Here is a 20519-nt window from a genome sequence, read left to right on the forward strand (position 1 = left end):
ACCCGAAATAATAAAAAAAACTATTCAATAAAAACAGTGACTTAATTGAAAAAAAATTATATATAGAGGGGTATTATTGTAATTATCCCTAAATATATAGGGTAAAAATATATATTTTCGGGTCGGGTCGGGTCGATTTTTTTACCCTAAACCCGAACCCGACCCGAACACCACATAAAAAAACACAACCCGACCCGAACCCAAATTTTTTTTAGAAAAAGCCTACCCGAACGGGTCGGGTTTAAATGCCCATCCCTACTCAGTACTCACCACTAGTTGGGAATATACCTCTTCTTTCTCTTAAGATATGAAAAAAGAGGGTAGTAAATTTAAAATCCAAAAACATTACCAGGGTTAAACCGAGTAAAAGCTCATTGGGTCCATTTCATTTGAACCAAAATTAACCTGCATTATCAACATAATCATTATGGTAAAATTCTCTCCTTTTTACCATTGGGTTGCAATCAAAGATGCATTGTGGTAAAATTCCCTTAAATTAGACCAATTTTTCCCTAAACATTTTCTGATTTACTCAAAATCCTAATTAAATTATTCCTTCAAGAAGGATAGAGAACATAAGATTACAAATCTAGTTGGTAGGGCTATAAACTAGCAGAATTGTGCTTAAGTGCTGCTGAGCTCGACTCAACTCGAAGACTCACGAGTCTAAATTTTTTAAGTTTGAATTAAACTTGAAACTATGAATTGAAGCTCGTAAAAACTTGAAATGAAAAAAAAATCTTAACTTAATTAAAACCTCAAACTCAAATATGAACCTTAAATATATGAAAACTTTATATTGTATTTTTTTTAAAAATCAACACATAAATATTAATGTGTTGAGTGAGTCCTACTATCTTAACAGACAAGAAAGATGCAAGGAAGAAAGGGCCAAAATCAAATATTGAAATTATGGTTTTGGTTCATGTACTTTCATTTGATAGTATTTAATCATATATATATATATATATATATATAAATTCACATGTGATATATACATATCATATAGAATCGATGGACTCAACTCGAACTTGAAAACAATTACTAAATTTTTTTAATTTTTTTAATTATTCGAGTCATATTTTATAACTCGAAATTTTTTTAGTTCAGTTCATGAAATTACAAGTCGAGTCAAGTCAAATTCTTTTTAATATTCAATCGAGTTGGAAATTTTTAATTTTTTAGTAGAATATCGTTTTGCTCACTCCTAATTAGGGATGGCAACGGATCGGGTTGGATTTTTTATCAACCTGACCTGACTTGAAAAATATGTATCCTCCACTTGAACTAGATCCGACCCGAAAATTATATATCCTCAATCCAACCCTTTCGACCCGAGAAATAAATATATATATATACTCAACTTGACTCTGACCCAACCCAAATTTTTAGAGTATAAATATGACTTGACCTGGTATAAAATAAGGACTTAATTAAATAATAATATTTTTTTAAAGAAATTATATTATTATCCCCATGTAGGGTTAGATTGGAGTTTTTTCACTCTTCATTCAAACCCGACCCGACCTCGCTCCCTTAGAAAATCTGACCCGACTCATCCGAACCTGATTTCCTTTTTTTTAAATTCAACCCTATCATATCGGAATCTGTTAATTTCGGGTCAAATTTTCATCCCTACTAGATGAATAGAAAGGGTTATAAGAACTAAATTCCAAATTTGAGCATAGTACAAGGATCCAAACCAAATTTGACCAGTCAAGTTGAAAAAAAGAAGCCACCAACTTTATAAACCCCAAATCTTCACCATGAGAGTCCCAGTACTGTTTCCCTTTTCCTCAAAATCTTTTTTGAAAAGCCTTCATCTCTATCAGTTGTTCTTCGACAGCCATGGGAAGAGCTCCATGCTGTGACAAAGCAAATGTGAAGAGAGGCCCTTGGTCTCCCGAAGAAGACGCCACCCTCAAGAACTACCTTCAGACCCACGGCACCGGTGGCAACTGGATCGCTTTGCCCCTTAAAGCCGGTACCAAAAAAAAAACTAGGCTTTCACAGATTTCTCACTGGTTTCCCCCCCAGCTGTTTTAGTTTACATTATCGCTAACTTCCCCTGCAAGAAACTAACGACACCGGTGACCGGTCCTTTGTTTATAGGTCTAAAGAGATGCGGCAAGAGCTGCCGGTTGCGGTGGCTTAATTACCTCAGACCAGACATCAAACATGGAGGTTTTACTGAAGAAGAAGACAACGTTATAAGCGCTCTCTACAGTCAAATGGGAAGCAGGCAAGTTGCCTTTGTCTTTGTCTTTGGACATAACGGATATCGCGATCGTGCGATAACAATTTAAGACGGTACAATTACTGTTATATAGAGGCCGCTATTCAGATACCGGACAGCTAACTTGTGGTTGTTTTTTGGGGTTTTTTAGGTGGTCTCTGATAGCGTCGCAGCTCCCCGGAAGAACCGACAACGACGTGAAGAACTACTGGAACACGAGGTTGAAGAAGAAGTTACTCGCCGGGAAATTATCGAGCTTTAATACCGACAACAACAATGGCAGTCTTATGATCAGTGGTGCTCAAAAACCAGAGGCTGCTGCTGTTTCGTTGCCTCATTATTCAACCCCACTGCCGATTTTATCTGATGTTGGCCATGGATTCTTTGTCAGTAGCAGTAGTGGTACCTCTCAGAGCCTGTCTTTGGACCAAGTCATGCTGTTTTCTCCGTCACCCACGTGTCCAAATCCAGAAAACAGTCACAAGAACGTCGTTGTCGTGCCGTCCCAAGAAAGATCCGCCGTGTCGGATTCCCCCGGTAACCGATACACTGAAGATACGGGCCGTATTCTGGTCGACGATCATCACCACCAACAGTTTAGCTTCGAGTTCCCTTATGAATTCATCAATGGTGAGATCGGTGTTCCGAGTTTAGTCGATTTCTCTCACGCTGACATAAAGGTGACTCGGGGACTGAGGCAAAGCGTCGTTAACCGATACTGAACGTGGAATCGTTTGAACTACAAAAGGAAGAAGAAGGTGGTTTCTTTTTATGGTTTGGACATTATTAGGGTTTATGCAGATAAACAAAACGGATTATATTAGTCTCCGATGTGGGATTCAAGTCAAGCAAGTGTAGCTTTAAATTAATCTCTGATGTTGATGTTTTGTGGTCAATTAGTCTTTAAATATGTTTGGTTCTTTGAATGCAGCCCTTAAACTTTCAATGTTTGAACCCCATCTACCATATTAAGATATATATATATATATATGTGATCCCTTTTTGGTATACATATTCAATCTAATCCTAATTTAATTCTATTTTTTAAAAATTATGAATTCTAACGTATTAGGAGACTCACCTATCAAAATCAGGTGTGCGACGTGAATCGATCACGATTAATCGGGGCGAAGCCCTAAAACCGAGAGGACAGCAAAAACATATAATTATCTTTAATTTAAAATATAAGATATTTATATTAGATTATATCAATATTTATTTGATACATCAAGCGGTGTTAGGATGATAATCAATGTTATTAGGGACATATGAAAAAATTTATATGGGATGGCGAACTTTAATTTATAAAATTTAGGGAGACAAAAATATATTTTAAATAAAATATATAGAAAAAATCTAAAATATATAGTAATTTTAAATTTTCAGGGGTGACTGTACTCACCTGCCTCCCTCGATTAATCCTTTAATTAATATATATATATATAGGGAACAAAACATTATTTGGTGGTCTAAGTCAAACACCTACTTGTATTGGTATTAAATTCCTTTTGTGACCACATGGTGCATTCGTTTTCCACTATTGTGAAGGGTAGTTTTGTAATCAAACATCGATTTTTAGCCCTATATGTATATTAAAATATGTAATTTAATACATAAATTTATTATTATTTTTAATACAATATATGTATCAATATCTATATTTTGTTAAAAATAATACATGTAACATAACTTCCACAATTATAAAAAAATATAAATTCTTATATGAACAGAAATGTACGCATGATTCTATATTAAATGGCTTAAATTTTAAGTGATTATATCAAAATTTTAGGAGTACAAAATCATATTATCAATAGAAAATAATTAATATAAAATAATTTAAAATTTTAAGGGAACCGACATCGCTAATACCCCTCGGTCCATCTCTGAGTTAAATTAGTGAAATATTGTGATTGAAAACGAATTAAGAGAACACTGTTCTAAAAAATATATAAGGAAATCAAGTGATTGCTGCAATATCAGATAAAGTCGTCAACAGATGAAGATTATTTTGTATATAAGGAAATAATGTATAATTACATTATTTTTTGGGACATATTGAATATTTTTCAACCTAAACTCGAATCTATTATCTTTTAAAAAACTCAACTCGAACTCAATTAGTTTTTTAGAAAATTGACCTAATAAAATCAAATCGCATCAAAATCCGTCCGACTCGGGTCCATGGGGTGTGATTCCATCATCATGTTTGCCTGTGTTTTTGCTGTTTTTGGAGTGGTCACGAAAGTTGCATGGATGGCTCTACCCATGGCCTGTTCAAACCTCATCATCATCATGCATGCATGCATGCATCTGCTGCAAACGTATTATCTTCTTACAGTAACCATAAAATCTCTTTCTCTCCTCAAGACATATTCCTTTCCAGTTTTTGGCAATCTCATCCTGCCCTACCTGTCAGGATTCTTTCTTGTTTTCTTCTTCTTTTCGCTACTCTATACGTATTTGAATATTTGCTAACGTGGAAATTGTCGGCTTCGACAAACGCAAAAGACTAACGGTTCTGTTAGTCAAATGGATTTCGAGATTTATGATGATGTCCTTAAATAACTTTAAGGATTAAACTGATGTAAAAATATTTATAGGAGTGAAAATGATAAATTGAGTATCCTATAAAGATAAAAGTAACCCTTAAACATTTTTTTAACTGAAGGAGGCCCGGGTAAATTTAACCGTAACATAAAATTTTACGTCTCTACTTTAGGTATAAATTATCTTATTCTTTGAACATCCAACATAGGTTTTACCATTTGAAAGAAACCTCTTTAGCAGTACATTGTTGAATGAAGACCCAGAAGAAAATAATGGGTTTCGTTTACCTTGTATCTGACTTTCCCATAAGCCACCGAGTGAAGAAAAGGGGCATATTGTATTTTTAGTGCCTCGACTATGCTAAAATTTACCTTTAAGCTCTCTACTTTAGTTTCATACAATTTAGTCCCTGTGCTGTTATAATGTTATCTGCCTAATGTTATCTTAAATTGATAATATTGTTGTGCGTAGCAGTTAAAGTCATGATGTGATTTAAAGAGAAACAACCTTAAGTATTGTGTTGATATATATATTTTTGGCATAATAATAAAATTACCCTCAACGTTCGCGTAAATGATCACTTTGCCCCTTATCATTTTTTTTGAAACATTTTAGCCCATAACGTTTTATTTTAGAGCAAATGTCCCTTGGTTGGATGAAAAATATTAGTTGGCTATAATTACAATAAACTAAATATATACTTATAAAATATATTTAAAAATAATTTAATTTTTTTGATGATGTGACATTATATGTGGAGATATCACGTCAATAGGAAGCGTTGCCAACTTATATTATTATATGATAAAAGGCCGGTTTATTTTTACGTACCCGGACTCGAAACTTGAAACCCTAAACTTAATTAAATCGATTTATATAAACAATACTGAACGGATGTTCTCACCTCTTTCGATTCTCTTAAAACTTATTTTCGATTAATAAAACGATGAGATTATATTATGATCTCGAAAGATTCGTGATTCGATCTCGATCGTTTGAGGTAAAACCGATAACTCCAGACAATTACAAACCCTGTTTACCCATCTTTGCCCTAATAAGGAAATGGTGAGAAAGGATGTTCAAAATTCAAAGTTTGGACAGACATTTTGTTCCCTCTAATGTTTGCACATTGCAGTTTCAGACAATTTGCATCAAAAATTCATAATGTCCTTTAACTACATCTTGGTGTCATTACATGTAAATGAATATTCCTTCTTACAAAAGTGTTTAACAAAGACAAGCATATCGGCACCATTGGATAGGCCACCATTGCTTCCTTTTCTGGCTTGGGGACACATGTAATTTAATTTAATACTTAATTAGTTTGTTGTTTAACGAGCGTTTAAAAAAGTAAAAATCATCTCTTTATCAATTATCATTTTGTCTAATAAGATTAGGTGTAAGGTACACAAATGGTCTCCGACTGTAGGGTATTACTTAATTAAGTCTCTCGACTATTAAAAGTTACAAACTGGTCATCTAACTATAGAATGTTACTATTTTCAAGTCTTTTGACCATGAAAAGTTATAAAATAGTTACCTGATTATTCACTATGTTCCAAACTCATCATTTCCCGTTAAAAATTTGACGGTTGTCTAAGTTGGACGTTGACATGATGATTGAGATATGAAAGTCGCTTGAGATTCTATGATCAGATTTTATCATATCACAGTCAACATGTTAACGTTCCGCTCGTGATGTTGTCAAATTTTTTAACGAAAAAGGATAAATTTGGAAAATAATGAATAGTTAGATGACCATTTTGTGACCTTTAGTGGTCGAGGGACTCGACAAAGCAATAATCTATAGTCAAGGGACTATTTTATAACTGTTAATAATCGAGGGACTTAATAAAGTAGTATCCTATAATCCATAGATCATTTCTATAATTTACCCTAAGATTAGATGCTAGGTTTTAAGTAAGACGAAGTGTTCGAATTATGACGTTGTGAATGAGAAAATTGGGTCGAAAGGATTATCCCCATAATAAATCTATATAATATCAAGTCTGAATTAATCGATCAATAATGAAATATGCACCCTTTATTCAAGTAGACAAATGCACATCTAGAAATCTGAATTTTCTGCTGTTAATTATTCATTTTGCTGATTGTGTCTACCCTAAAATTTTACTTTTACCTATCCACTTTTAAAAAATTTATGTTATTAATATGTATATATATATATATATATACCCATTCTATTTAATATTTATGAATTTACTACTATCAATCAACAAATTAGATGTAGATAGTAATAAAAACACAATCTTCCATGAAATTAGAACATATAGACAAAGAAGATGTTCATTCCCAATGGCATTAGTATTATTCAATCTAAATATTCTACTCCCCATATGCATTTTTATTACGGTAAATTATATGTTCGATACCTAAATTATCAGTTTTGGTTCATTTTAGTATCTAAACTTTCAATTTTTTCAAACCCATGCCTAAACTTTAGTTTCTATTTCATTTTAGTACCCCATTCAAAATATAACGTTAAATTTTGATTTTTTTAAAGTTAAATACTAGAATAGACTAAAATTGATAGTTTAGGTCTAAATGTGTTAAGTTATTAACAATAAGGTATTAAAATGAAACAAAAACTAAATGTTAGGTATAATTTTGAAAATATTAAAAATTTAGATAGTAAAACATACCAAAACCAATAATTTAGGTACTAAATATGTCATTTACCCTTTTATTATCGTCCAAATATTTTGAGTATGGTTAAATATATTATATATTTATTTATTGTTATTATATCAAATTTTATCCATTTTTATTATATAATAAAACTTGTGCTGCCCTACAGCTCCTTTATTAAATTTAAAAATTAAAAGAAGTTCAATTATAAAATATAAACAATATTCTTTTTAATATTTCACATTTCAAAAATATTTATTCTATTAGTTTGTGTTTAACTATTTATTAAGTTTAATTAAATAAAAAAATCATCAAATGCTCTCATTGATTAAAGAAATATTATCCTCTTTAGATATTTTAGATTCGAACAAATAAAATAAAAAAGTTCTAAGCATATCCTAAATTGATACATTTTGATATTTAATTGATATTTGGCATAATAACAAAATTACCCCTAACGTTTGTATAAATGGTCACTTTGACCCATATCCTTTTCCTGGAGCATTTTAGCCCCCCCAAGTTTTATTTTGGGACAAAATACTCTCTGAGCGAATGAAAATCATTAGTTGACTAACGATCAACTCTTCCTATTGATGTGAGATGTCCATGTGTGATGTCACGTCATCAAAAAATATTTTTAAACTATTTTTAAATATATTTTTATAAGTGTATATGTAATTAATTATAATTACGGTTTACTCTAAAAATAATTTTTTTCCTAAAAATGATATTACACATGAACATACCACGTCCGTATGAAACATTGACTGTTAATCAACTAACAATTTTCATCTAACTAAGAGACATTTTACTCTAAAATGAAACGTTGAAGGGACTAAAATGCTAAAAAAACAATAGGAAACAAAGGTTGTGTTTGTTTTTGCTGAGGTAAAAGGTTTGCAGTATGCGGACCACATATGCAGGCATCTGCAGCAGAAGAGGTAGACCAAAAGTCTGCAGTCTGGAAGAATAAGACTGTTTGTTTTTTAACGTCTGCAGACTGCTAATATGAACTGAAATATAAATAAACTGATTTTTTAAACTTAAAAGAGTTTTGCAATACTGAGATTTAAATAATTTTAGTTTTACAATACTGAAATTTAAATAATCCATACAACTACAATAATAAATTATTTAAAATAAATCAATCCATATTTTAAAATAAATCAATCCATATTTTAAAATAAATCAATCCATACTAATAAATTATTTAAAATAAATCAATCCACACAACTACAATAATAAATCAATCCATATTTTAAAATAAATCAATCTATACTAATAAATTATTTAAAATAAATCAATCCATATGTTAAAATAAATCAATCCATACTAATAAATTATTTAAAATAAATCAATCCATACAACTACAATAATAAATCAATCCATATTTTAAAATAAATCAATCCATACTAATAAATTATTTAAAATAAATCAATCCATATTTTATAATAAATTATTTTAAAATAAATTATTTTATAATAAATTATTTTATAATAAATTATTTTAAAATAAATAACCTTATTAAATTATTTAAAATTATTTTAATAAATAATCATATTTTATAATTGTTCTTGAAGAGGTTTGAAGACCTTTGAAGACATAAAACCATGTCTGCATCAAGAAGAGCTCGTACAGATGTTAGAAGAGCTTTTGTCTTCTAAAAAACAAACGGTATGCGAAGCCTAATGTCTACACGTGAATTACGCGGCGCAGACATAAGAGGTTTGAAGAGGTGGAACAGTTAAAACAAACAAGGGCAAAGTTTGAAACATCCTTAATTTTTTTAATCTTTGATTTGATAAAAAATCAAAGCAAATTTTTATGTCCAAATTTGACCGGTCTTTGGGGTATGCAATAAAACTTTGGATAAACTACGCATTTAGTATTTAAACCACCAATTTTGATTCGTTTTAGTTTCTAAATTTTTTATTTTTTCAAAATAATATCCGACGTTTAATTTTCATTTCATTTTAGTACACCCAAGTTAAAAATTTAACGTTTTTAGTACCTAAACTATCAGTTTTGGCCCGTCTTAGTACCTAAACTTTCAATTTTTTCAAACTTATCGTTAAATTTTGAACGAGGTATTAAAATGAAACAAAAGCTAAAATTTTTAACAGCAAAATACTAAAATAAAACAAAAATTAAGCTTTAGGTATGATTTTGAAAAAAATTAAAAGTTTAGATACTAAAACGGACTAAAACTAATAATTTATGTACTAAACGATAAATTACCCTAAAAGATTTGCACAAATACATTCATGTATTGAATTATATGATCAAATACAATAAAGTCGGTCCACATTGATCATCTGTCACTATAACTTCATTTTACTTGTTGCCTTTGCCCCGACATTAGTAACTTTCAAAGTTTGAATAATAGTGAATCATATGATAGAATTATTAAGTTAATTTAGTCAGTGTCGGTCCAATTCCAAGTCAATGAATCTTATAAACCTTTTAAAAAAAACACATCAACAACAAATTGTTCCTTCAAACAAGACAATAATTAAATAATAATATTTGTATTTACATTTCTAGATTTAATTTTGAACATGCAAAACTTTGATTTATTACATACTATTAGGGACGTGCATGGGTCGGTTCGGGTCGAGTTTTCGGTAACCTGATCCGACCTGAAAATATATATCATTTATTCGAAACCTAACACGAGTTTAGGGGTGATTTCACCCGATATACGATTCGATTTTTTGAGATAAAATCTGAACTCGATTCGACCCGATCTAAAATAAATATATTTATAAAAATATTATATTTTATTCAATAAAAATAGGGATCTAACTGAAAAAATAATATATAGAGGGTTATTATTACAATTATCCCTAAACATATAAGATAAATTTATATTAATTTTTGGGTTGAGTATTTTTACCCTAAAACCGAATTCGACCTAATCAAATCCATTTTTAAAAAAAAAATCAGATATGATCAAATCGGGTCAAATCAGAACATATCGAATTCGAGTCTCATGTCCTAGAACCACTTTCCTTGTCCTAAACCTTATATATATATATATATATATATATATATATATATATATATATATATATATATATATATATATATATATATATATACATACTTTCTAGACGAGGCCTTGAATTCATTTTGAAAACGTGTATGAATTTCCATTTAAATAAGTCAATTGTAGCAAATGTACTCATATTATCATCTAGATTTTCTAATATAACTATTGGTATCTAATCATTAATTGATTAATTTGGATCGAGTATTGTGAATATCCCATTGTTGAACTTAAAAATGATTTTATTTATTTATTTATTTTATATCGAGTGAAGTTACAAATTAATAAATCATGCCATTACAAAATAGGTAAACTATGCTAATAGTCCCCTATGTTTAGGGTCTGACCGACTTTAGTCACCAATTTAAAAATTAAGGGGAAATGATCCCCAACGTTATCGATCCGTTCGAGTTTAGTCCCTCATCCTCTAATTTTCATTAACCCCATTTTGTTTAAGTCCGTAACATGACTGAGAGACTAAAATCGAACTGGAGTTAAGGCTAAGAGACTAACATTGAACGGATCGATAATGTTAGGGACTAAAATCGAACATATCGATAACGTTAGGGATCATATCCTATTAATTTTTAAATTGATGATCAAAATCGATCAGACCGAAAATATAGGGGACTATCTGCATAGTTTACCCTTAAAAAATATTAAAAAAAACACATGATAATTTTTTAAATCCATTAACGAATTTAAAAATAGAATTATTTATTCCTTTATACAGAGTTAAGTTATAAATTGTGAAAATAATAATATCATTCATAAAACGTGTGAAAAATACTACACTTTTCTAATTCGGTTACTAAACTTAATTTTTTTTCCCGAATTAAGTTATAAATTAGGAAACGAGTTAAATCATTCAAGACATATAAAACAAGTAGTAATATTATTTTAAAGGGTAAAGTACATAGATGGTCCCCCAACTATAGGGCATTGCTCTGTAAAGTCCTATGACTATTAAAAGTTATACAATGGTCACTCGATTATTTAAATGTTCTAAACTCGTCTATTTTTGTTAAAAATCGGTGGTCTTCTAAGTTGGACGTTAATATGTTGGTTGAGATATGATAAAATTCGATCCTGAAACTATTTGAGTGTTTTTTTTTTGTGTATTGACACTTTGTTTACATTATGTCGATAAACTAATGCTTGAAATATTATGCCTTAAGCCAGTGGTTGAAAGCAACGACGGTGTCATAGACATAATTTAAATATGATTTTATCATGTCATAATCAACAAGTTAAAGTCCAACTCAGACGACTTTCAAGTTTTAATAGAAAAAGACAAGTTTGAAACATATAAGTAGTTAAGTGACAATTTTTGTAAATTTTAATAGCCAGAGACTCAACAAAAATAACACTCTATAGTTAGAGAATCATTTTATAACATTAAATAGTCGAAGACAATAAAACAACGTCTTATAGTAAAGGGTGATTTGTATATTTTACCATATTTTAAACTTATTAATAAATTTAAGGGTAAACTACGCATTTAGTACCTAAACTATCAATTTTGGTTCATTTTAGTACCTAAACTTTAAATTTTTCAAAATCATACCAAATGTTTAGTTTTAATTTCATTTTAGTACCTCATCGTTAAAAACTTAACACGTTTAGTACCTAAACTACAAGTTTTGGTTCGTTTTAGTAGGGTTATTCACTATTCAATTTTAACCGAATACAAACCAAACCAAATTAGTTTGGTTAATTCGGTCGGCCACCGAATTAGTTCAGTCGGGGAACAATTAATACTTTTTTCAATATTTGGTTTACGGTTAATTTGGTTCGAAATTGGTTAATTAACCAATATTATTAAATATTATATATATTATATCTATATTAAATACATATTTTAAGCTCGAACCCATTAAGAATTAATACCTAATTATTTTTAACCACACTAGACTCATTAATTTATCAATACCTAATTAAATTTTAACTGAAATAAAAAAATATACATCTATTATATTTAAATTAATCTAATTATAAAAATTTATAAAAAAAACGGTTAACCGACCGAAATAACCGAACTTTGTTCGGTTTGGTTAATATTTTAAAAAAAGTTTGGTTCGATTAATGGTTTAAAAAAATCGGTTAATTTGATTAATGGTAATTCGGTTCAGTTGGTGGCCGAATTAACCGTTTGAACACCTCCTATATTTTAGTACCTAAACTTCTGATTTTTTCAAAACTTAAAGTTAAATTTTGAACGGGTACTAAAATGAAACAAAAACTAAAGTTTTTAATGTGGATACTAAAAAATAAAACAAAAACTAAGTCATCTTTCAAATTACGGGCCTTTCCTTATAAATCCACCGCCTTCTGCTGCTAATGGTGATAATAAAGTGAATCCTTGGTGTTTCAATCAAATGCTCGGGCAACAGTGGTTGGTCCCTGTCATGTCCCCCTCCGAAGAACTGATATACAAGCCCTATCCTGGACCTGGATTAACGGGATCTGTTTGTGGAGGCTGTGGACCGTATGGACAAACTCCAATGATTGGCAACTTTATGGCTTCAGCTTACGGTGGTCCGGCTCCTCCTCATCAAGGACATGGGATTCTCCCCGGTGCTCCTTTATCCGGTCACTTGTACTTTACTCTATATGGGATGCCAGTCATGAACCCGGCGCTCTCAGGTTCTGCTATGGAACAAATGAACCAATTACCGGTAAATGATCTTGTGTGCTGCTTGATGATCGTTAACCTTTTCTCCACATGTATTGTGGTGTTTATTCATATGCATGTTTAAAAGATTACAAGTCAATGTAATATGGATTTTGTTCTTTCTTCATTCTATGAGAGCGATAAGCTTCTGGGTGCTGCTTGACGATTACGAATAGAATAAACTAGATAGAGAGAATCGTCTTTACCTCTGTAGTATTCGATCCAGATTAATCGATTAATAAATCAGATATATTATACAAAAAAAAAAATACAAATACAATTTAAAAAGCAATTTGAATTTAAAACCTTTAAGAAAAATAATATCTTTTTATCACTTAAACACAAGATTTTATAATTCCATATAATATTATTTATAATATAATATTTTAGTATATAATATTATTAACATAAAATTTTATATAGATCTATGAGTTTAACCATCTATTTATGTTGATCTAATAATTTTAAAAAATATAAATCTATTTCTAAATTCTAAATTCATTTAATCTCAATTTATTGATTTATTAAGATTAAATTTGATGTCTACCAAAAGTAAAAGATAAAGATTTGGGCTAATTTTTACTTTTTTTTTTGTTTCCATTTTTTCACCTCGATGATGAAAAAGGGTCTTCATTTACACCACTTCGAATCCTTTCCCCACCTCCTACAAAAAATCACCGACTTACCTTCGACGTTTCTTCGGACAATATTCGAACTCGACTCGCCTTTTTATTCCGAATCCGATTCCATGTTAGTATTTCCCATTGCCTTCAATCCTCTTGGTCTCTGCAAACATTCCGAAAACACTAAAAAATCGAGTTCGAAAAAAATGATTACTTTTGTTAAAATCACGAGTGTCGGCCGATAAAATTTTATATTACATGATTCGAATTTTTAGATTAATAGACCGGATACTAATTACGTACCTTCTTTGAGATCTTCTTCTCCTGACCTCGTATCGATCAAGGGTTAGATCACATAGCCACGCCCCGGACTTACCAACTGTACAAAAAGAAAATCTACAATTAGAATTTCAGTGTTCGATCTATTAACCGACCAATCGGATAAGATATTACCTAATTATACCATGATCTAATAACGTTGAAAAGACAAAGGGAATTTCGGTTGGTGCTTCGTGTTTTTTATGCATCACAAAGTCGTCCACCCTGGCAAGTCAAATTATTCAACCGTGACAAAAGTAAACCCTACAATAACAGTGTTCTTACATAAATGCCCTCCGGACAACGATGGGTTCCGGACAATTCGAACCGGTTCGAAGGTTCAAGCCTTCCTAAATAAGAAAACCATCATCTAACCGTTTTTAATTTTATTTTATTACTGAATAAATTACGCATTTAATACCTAAACTATCAATTTAAATACCTAAACTTCTAATTTTTTCAAATTAATCTAACGTTTAATTTTTATTTCATTTAATACCCACCCTTAAAAATTTACTGCGTTTAATACCTAAACTATCAGTTTGATTCATTTTATTACATAAACTTTGAATCTTTGCAAATCCTAACGTTAAATTTTGATCGATGCTGATAAAATGAAACAAAAATTAACTTTAAATATGATTAAATAAAATGAAAGTTCAATACTAAAACGGATCAAAATTAATAGTTTAAGTATAAATACGTAATTTATCATTTATTTTATTATTTTATATATCTATATGGTCGGTTTGTATTGCGGAAAACATATTATGGGTCACACCCTCACAGAGTCGCAGCCTTTGCGGTCAGATTCTCATCCATTCATTGACTGACACGTACACAACTATGGTTCACTCACTGTCACATTACCCACTCTAAAAAGAGTAATTCTGTCTAACAACAGCTTAATATACAGACAAAAAAAAATATTATCGAAAATGTTATTAATTTTTTAATATTTCTAATAAAATATTACTTAAAATATTATTTTTACAAGAAATATTAATTTTACTATCTAATTTATGTTAGAAAAAACGATAAAAATAATAATATTTTAAGTAGCACTTAATATTAACATTTTCAATAAAAAAATAATATTTTAGATAATAATTTACCAAAAATATTAAAAAATTAATAACATTTAGCGTATTTCTTTAATTATATATTAGACTGCTGTCCAGTAAATATCCCCCACTCTAAAAGGGTAAGGATAGGAAAGTGGAGAAGTCATTATTTGACGTAAAATTCACGTGTAGTTAGTTCTCTACCTCATCTATATGACTATTTCCCCAATCCAAATAGTAAAATTAATTTCAATTTTCAAATCAAATTCTGCTCTAATCTAATGTCTAATACTCAATTCAAGGAGAAGAGTAAGGGGCTTACGTTGAGCGTCCGTTGAATAAATTTCGCTCGTTTTTTGGGTCTCTGTGGCAGCTTAGATCCTTTGATGGCCATGAAATCCTCTTCCTTCTCTTTATTCGTCAAAGCAATCACGAATTTCGGCGGCCAAACGATGGGCGGAGCCGCCGCAGCTGTCGCCTCGCCGCTTCCCGAAGAGGAGCCTCCCTTTTTGCTATCGTGAGCCATGTCAGAATACGCCGCTGATTTGTTGTGGCTGCTGCTACGGTGGTGGTGGTTATTGTTATTGTGGTTACCGCCCACTCTCTTATCGTGCGCACCCCTATCCGGTGAAGCGAATCCCCTTACAGCTCCGCTGCTTTGGCTTCTCATAGCACCGGAATTCTCAGAGTTCCTGGGAAAAAAATATTAACAAAACAAATTCACACGCAAGAAAAATCAAAGATAAAAATAAGTAGGGTAAAAAAATAAGATTAAAAATATGATTCGCGGTAAGTTTTGGAAAGTAAATAAAAAGAGGGGCTAAAGTTGTAAATTTTGAATTTACAAATATAACCTCGGGAGTGAGCTAGAATTCTTAAATGTCGAGACTTTGAGATTTTGGGCGTTAAATAAGGGAGTTGTTAAAGTTTTGGAGAGAAGAGAGAAAAGAGTGGTTTTCTGGCCGTTTGATTAAAGCCATTTTTTTGGCTTTACGGTGGATTAAGGTTACGTGTTGGTATTAGAAAGTGGGACCAGATTCCCACATCTAATCTCCGATCGGACGGCTGAGGTAGGTTGGTGTTGTGGACATCTGGTCCAAGGACCACGGATGACAGAGCTAGGATCAGGTGGTGCAAGGTGCTGAGACATAAAACAAACCAACAAATTATCAAGTGTTTAGTGTGAAGTGCCTCAACCAGGATAAGCAACATCAATACCAAACATTAGTAGCACCAATATCAACCAAAAACAATATGAACCCTAAACACACTAGCATCAAAGGAACAAAAAACACAAAATTCGGGGGGAAATCACAAATGATCTAATTTATCGTAGTATATACGACAAATTAAGACCACTTTAAAAGGAAAAAAAAAGACTAATCTCGATTAAAACCATTTGCCATAAGTAAAAAACTCGATCAATATATCAATACTAATCCTAATCGAAGCTAGAACCATCTTCTTCTTGTTTACCATGTCACTTTGCTAAATGATTCACTATATTCTCTCTAAACTGTATCAAAAATAACAAGAACCCTAAACACAAAACCCACCTGACCATTGGAGAGTGCACAAAACTAACTCAGCCCCGAATACACATCAATCATACGGTGTTACTTTTATAGAGAAAGAGACACATTAAATGCATTCACCAACTAGTCCACATACCCATATGAAAATATAAAAATAGTTGATCATATTTCATATGTAATGGGGTAAGGGGAAATAGGGTAATAGATTATCCCAACGCCAGGTTAAGAGCAACTCCCGTAGAAGATCTCTGTTATTAATTACCTTCAGTGAGACTCGATCCCACAACCACAAAATTAAGAGCATTGTGTTCTACCTTTGAAAATATCTGATCCAAATTTGTGTAGGTTCTAGGAGCGTGTCAATGGCAACCAAGTGTGAAAGCTTATCCATTATAGGAACAAAGCTCTCCACTACGCGGGGGGGGGGGGGTAGCAACCTTTGATCAGATCCAGCTACTTATGCCCTCAAAAACATTGAGAATCTTTCTAGCAAGATCAGGAAAGGCAACAGAGCCGAGAACCGGAATGAAAGCGGAGATCGCTTTATCAACTCTGCACAAATGGCATCCGTAAATATTCATAACCTCTTCACACTTTTTACGGACACTTCTTTTATTAACAAATTCAATATTAGAATAGGGTAAACTGCACATTTAGTACCTAAATTATTTATTTAAATTCATTTTAATACTGAAACTTTAATTATTTTTTCAAAATTAAACTTAATTTAATTTTTATTTCATTTTAATACACATTAAAAACTTAAGTTTAAAAAAAAATAAAAGTTTCGATACTAAAACATATCAAAATTGATAGTTTAAGTACTAAAAACATTAATTTTTAAAAGGGTACTAAAACAAAAAAAAAACTAAACATGGAGTATAATTTTAAAAAATTAAAAATATAAATACTAAAACAAACCAAAATCAATAGTTGAGGTATTAAACATGTAATTTACCCTATATAATATATATTAATCATACTTTTGTTATAAGAGTATCCTTCTCGGTCTAATTTTTCCGATGATGACATCTAAAGAATTAATTGAATTATATGTTATCAAATTATGACTATTCAAAATAAATCTTTAAAATTTTAAATATTTTAATTTAACCCTCAAATTGTAACTCTTATTTTAAATAAGTATTCAAATTTTTGAAAATTTTAATTTTATTCTTGAACTATGAAAATCATTCTAAATTGGTATCCAAACTTTTAAATTTTCAGTTTCATCCCCAAATTTATTCAAATATATAATTAATTTCAATTATATTTTAACCTAAAATTTATTTTTTTTCAAACATATAATAATATAATTTCATCTAATAATTTTATTAATACATGATGAGGGGGCGAAATTGAAATATTTAAAAATTTATGGACTAATTTAAAATGATCATAATTTGAAAATGAAATTAAAATGTCTAGAAATATATAAATTAATTTAAAATAAAAAATCATAATTTGGGATTAAAATTAAAATATTAAAAAGTTAGAGACCAATTTAAAATAAAATCATAATTTAACAACATACGATTAAATTAACTCGGATCTAAATCTTTAAAGTACTTTATCTCCCCAACTGGAACAAAACACCTAAAGCAAAAAACAAGTGGCACAAGAAAACCAGACATCAAAAACGAACCAAAACCATCAGGTAGTAGTACCCCATCAGAAGGGAGCGTATAATACACGCGCCCAAGAGAAGCATAAAATCGTAAAATGAAACAGTACCTGAGAACGCGCTGAGGTGGCGGAGCTTGAGGGGAAGGGGGCCGTTGACGGAGGTTAAAATACCCGTTCCCGTGATTATTATTGCTCGGCTGATTCGAAGAGTCCTTGTCAGCCCTCACGACTCGGCGGTCGACTCGAACCGTGGTTCGATTGACCGGTCCGGACTGATCGTCTTTGACCTGGATCTTCATACACCGCAGGCGTTTCCGATTTCCCCATTGCAAAACGAAATCAGAAGAAGATGCCGTTTGCTTGGCCGGATCCGAGCTGGATCTTAACAGTCCGCCGTCGACTCCGGTTCCGGCGGTTCTATCTCTGCAGTAGTTGGTGCTATTGCCGATACCATTGTTATTGTTGCTTCTTAACGAGTCCTTCTCCATTCTTTTGTGCACACCTGTCCCATCATGAGAGCAATAAATTGAGAATTTTAATTCTGGAAAAAGCTATTGATTCAGTTCAGAAATAAAGTGAAAGTGCCGATAAGGATAAGAAAAGGATGAGATTAGGAGAATTGGATGTAACTTCTGTAAAATTTTCACGCAATTTGCCTCTGATTAGCACTAGAATATGTGCATCGGACGGCTAGGAATTTTCAAGGAAAAAATTCCGGGAAAATAAAAGAAAGCAGCCAAACACTTGTGAAAAGTTGAAGATTAGTTAAGTATACGAAGAGAGATGGAAGAAACAAAGAAAGTGAAGCTGTCTTGGTCGTAGTTCTTATTACCTGAGAAAATCACAGATTCAACCTTCTTTAAACTATTGAACAGAAACCAAAACGCTTCTTTGCAAGTTCTTTTCGGTTTTGAGTTTCTCTAGGTTTCTTGGTAACCAAACGGGAAATTATTGGCTACGCGGAAACGAGATGAGAAAAGAACTGGAAAAAAAATCAACAGAATCGGGAAGACGTCACAACAAAAGAAAGAAAAACCTTTCTCATGGGAGAATTAAGGAAGCGAAAATTAGAACCAAGCAAAGATTTCAATGAAGAGGAAAAAAACCTTAGCGGAACAGATCAAATTCTTCTTAAAATAGTTTGGAAATTTTCATTGATGGATATGAAGAGAGAAAAAAATTGTGATTCAAACTCTGAGAAAACGAAAACAAATGAACTTCCAAAGTGAAATTAAAATCTGAGAATGTAACATTCTCAGGAAAAATCAACTCCGTCAAACAAATCTTCGGTTTGGATCAAATCCAAGCTTGAGAAAATCAATTTGCAGAACACTGAGCGTTCTGGAAAAAGGAAGAGGCTGAGGAGACAAAAACGACAACTCTTTTAAACAAAAAGCTTGGCGAATCAACTGCGACTCAATTATCTGAGGTGGATTTAGAACCGGTATTCAGATAGTCAGATTCTGATCTTATCTAGTACCTGGAAATCACTCAGCCTTAGCCGTTACAACTTTGCTTCAGTCTTAAGGGTATAAACACAAGGTTACTTTAGATTTCAAAGAATAATGGCATTTGTAGCCTATTCTCCAGACTCATTCTGATCCTTTGAATATGTTAACAATTGATCTGCCTATCCGCAGATGAATTCAGTCCAAAATTTCTCCAAAATCAGCTCAGTTATCTTCCAAATGTATCTGTCAAACAAAACAGAAGAAGAAAATTATTTTCAAAGAAGAACATGGCGATAGTTCGAAATCTCATCAACTTAGTTCACGGTCTTCTTTTTCCTTACAGATTCTCAGAAACTTCAACGAAATAAAAGAAATCTTCACTATTGGTTATCAGAACCAGCAAGAACTTTCTCCAATCTCTTCAATTGTATCTGCAGAAAAAGGCATTAAAAAACGAAATTCGTTGTTAACGGAGTTATCCATTGAATATAGACGAACGAGAATTCGTCAGAATAAATCAAAACAGAAACAATCTCTGCTCTCAAATTAATACACACCTCTCAACAATTCCTCAATTCCTCTCCCCTCTTTGTTTCGCTCGCTCGTTTAGAAATTAGATCCTCAACACTAATTTATATAAATTAACATCAGTTTTAAGGGGTTTTTTTTCTCGGGAATTTTCTGTTTGGTTCACGAGAAAGAAAAGAAAGTAGAAGCAGATCAGCAAAGAAGAAGGAAAATGAA

General features: G+C 31.4%; 2 protein-coding genes across 3 annotated transcripts; one reads left to right on the top strand and one right to left on the bottom strand.

The window, feature by feature from the left end:
• The first annotated feature begins 1790 nt into the window (after positions 1-1790).
• LOC120114765 (transcription factor RAX2-like) lies at positions 1791-2958 on the top strand. Its single transcript, XM_039135557.1, has 3 exons — positions 1791-1984; positions 2113-2242; positions 2388-2958. Exons 1-3 carry the CDS (start codon positions 1849-1851, stop codon positions 2956-2958), a joined length of 837 nt encoding a protein of 278 aa, XP_038991488.1. The 5' UTR covers positions 1791-1848.
• Positions 2959-13722: 10764 nt separating this feature from the next.
• LOC120114808 lies at positions 13723-20519 on the bottom strand. 2 transcript variants are annotated; one of them, XM_039135586.1, is made up of 7 exons: positions 20333-20519; positions 20117-20206; positions 19805-20018; positions 18433-18826; positions 15486-15855; positions 14085-14160; positions 13723-13944 (listed from the first exon to the last, which is right to left on the bottom strand). In XM_039135586.1, exons 4-6 carry the CDS (start codon positions 18810-18812, stop codon positions 14128-14130), a joined length of 783 nt encoding a protein of 260 aa, XP_038991517.1. In that variant the 5' UTR covers positions 18813-18826; positions 19805-20018; positions 20117-20206; positions 20333-20519; the 3' UTR covers positions 13723-13944; positions 14085-14127. The 2 variants fall into 2 exon arrangements, with proteins under 2 accessions (XP_038991517.1, XP_038991518.1); XM_039135587.1 differs by lacking the exons at positions 19805-20018; positions 20117-20206; positions 20333-20519 and adding an exon at positions 19157-19286 and having other exon boundaries at positions 13724-13944.

This window comes from Hibiscus syriacus, unplaced genomic scaffold (genome assembly GCF_006381635.1).
Source record: "Hibiscus syriacus cultivar Baekdansim isolate YM2019G1 unplaced genomic scaffold, ASM638163v2 tig00110247_pilon, whole genome shotgun sequence".
Lineage (NCBI taxonomy): Eukaryota > Viridiplantae > Streptophyta > Magnoliopsida > Malvales > Malvaceae > Hibiscus > Hibiscus syriacus.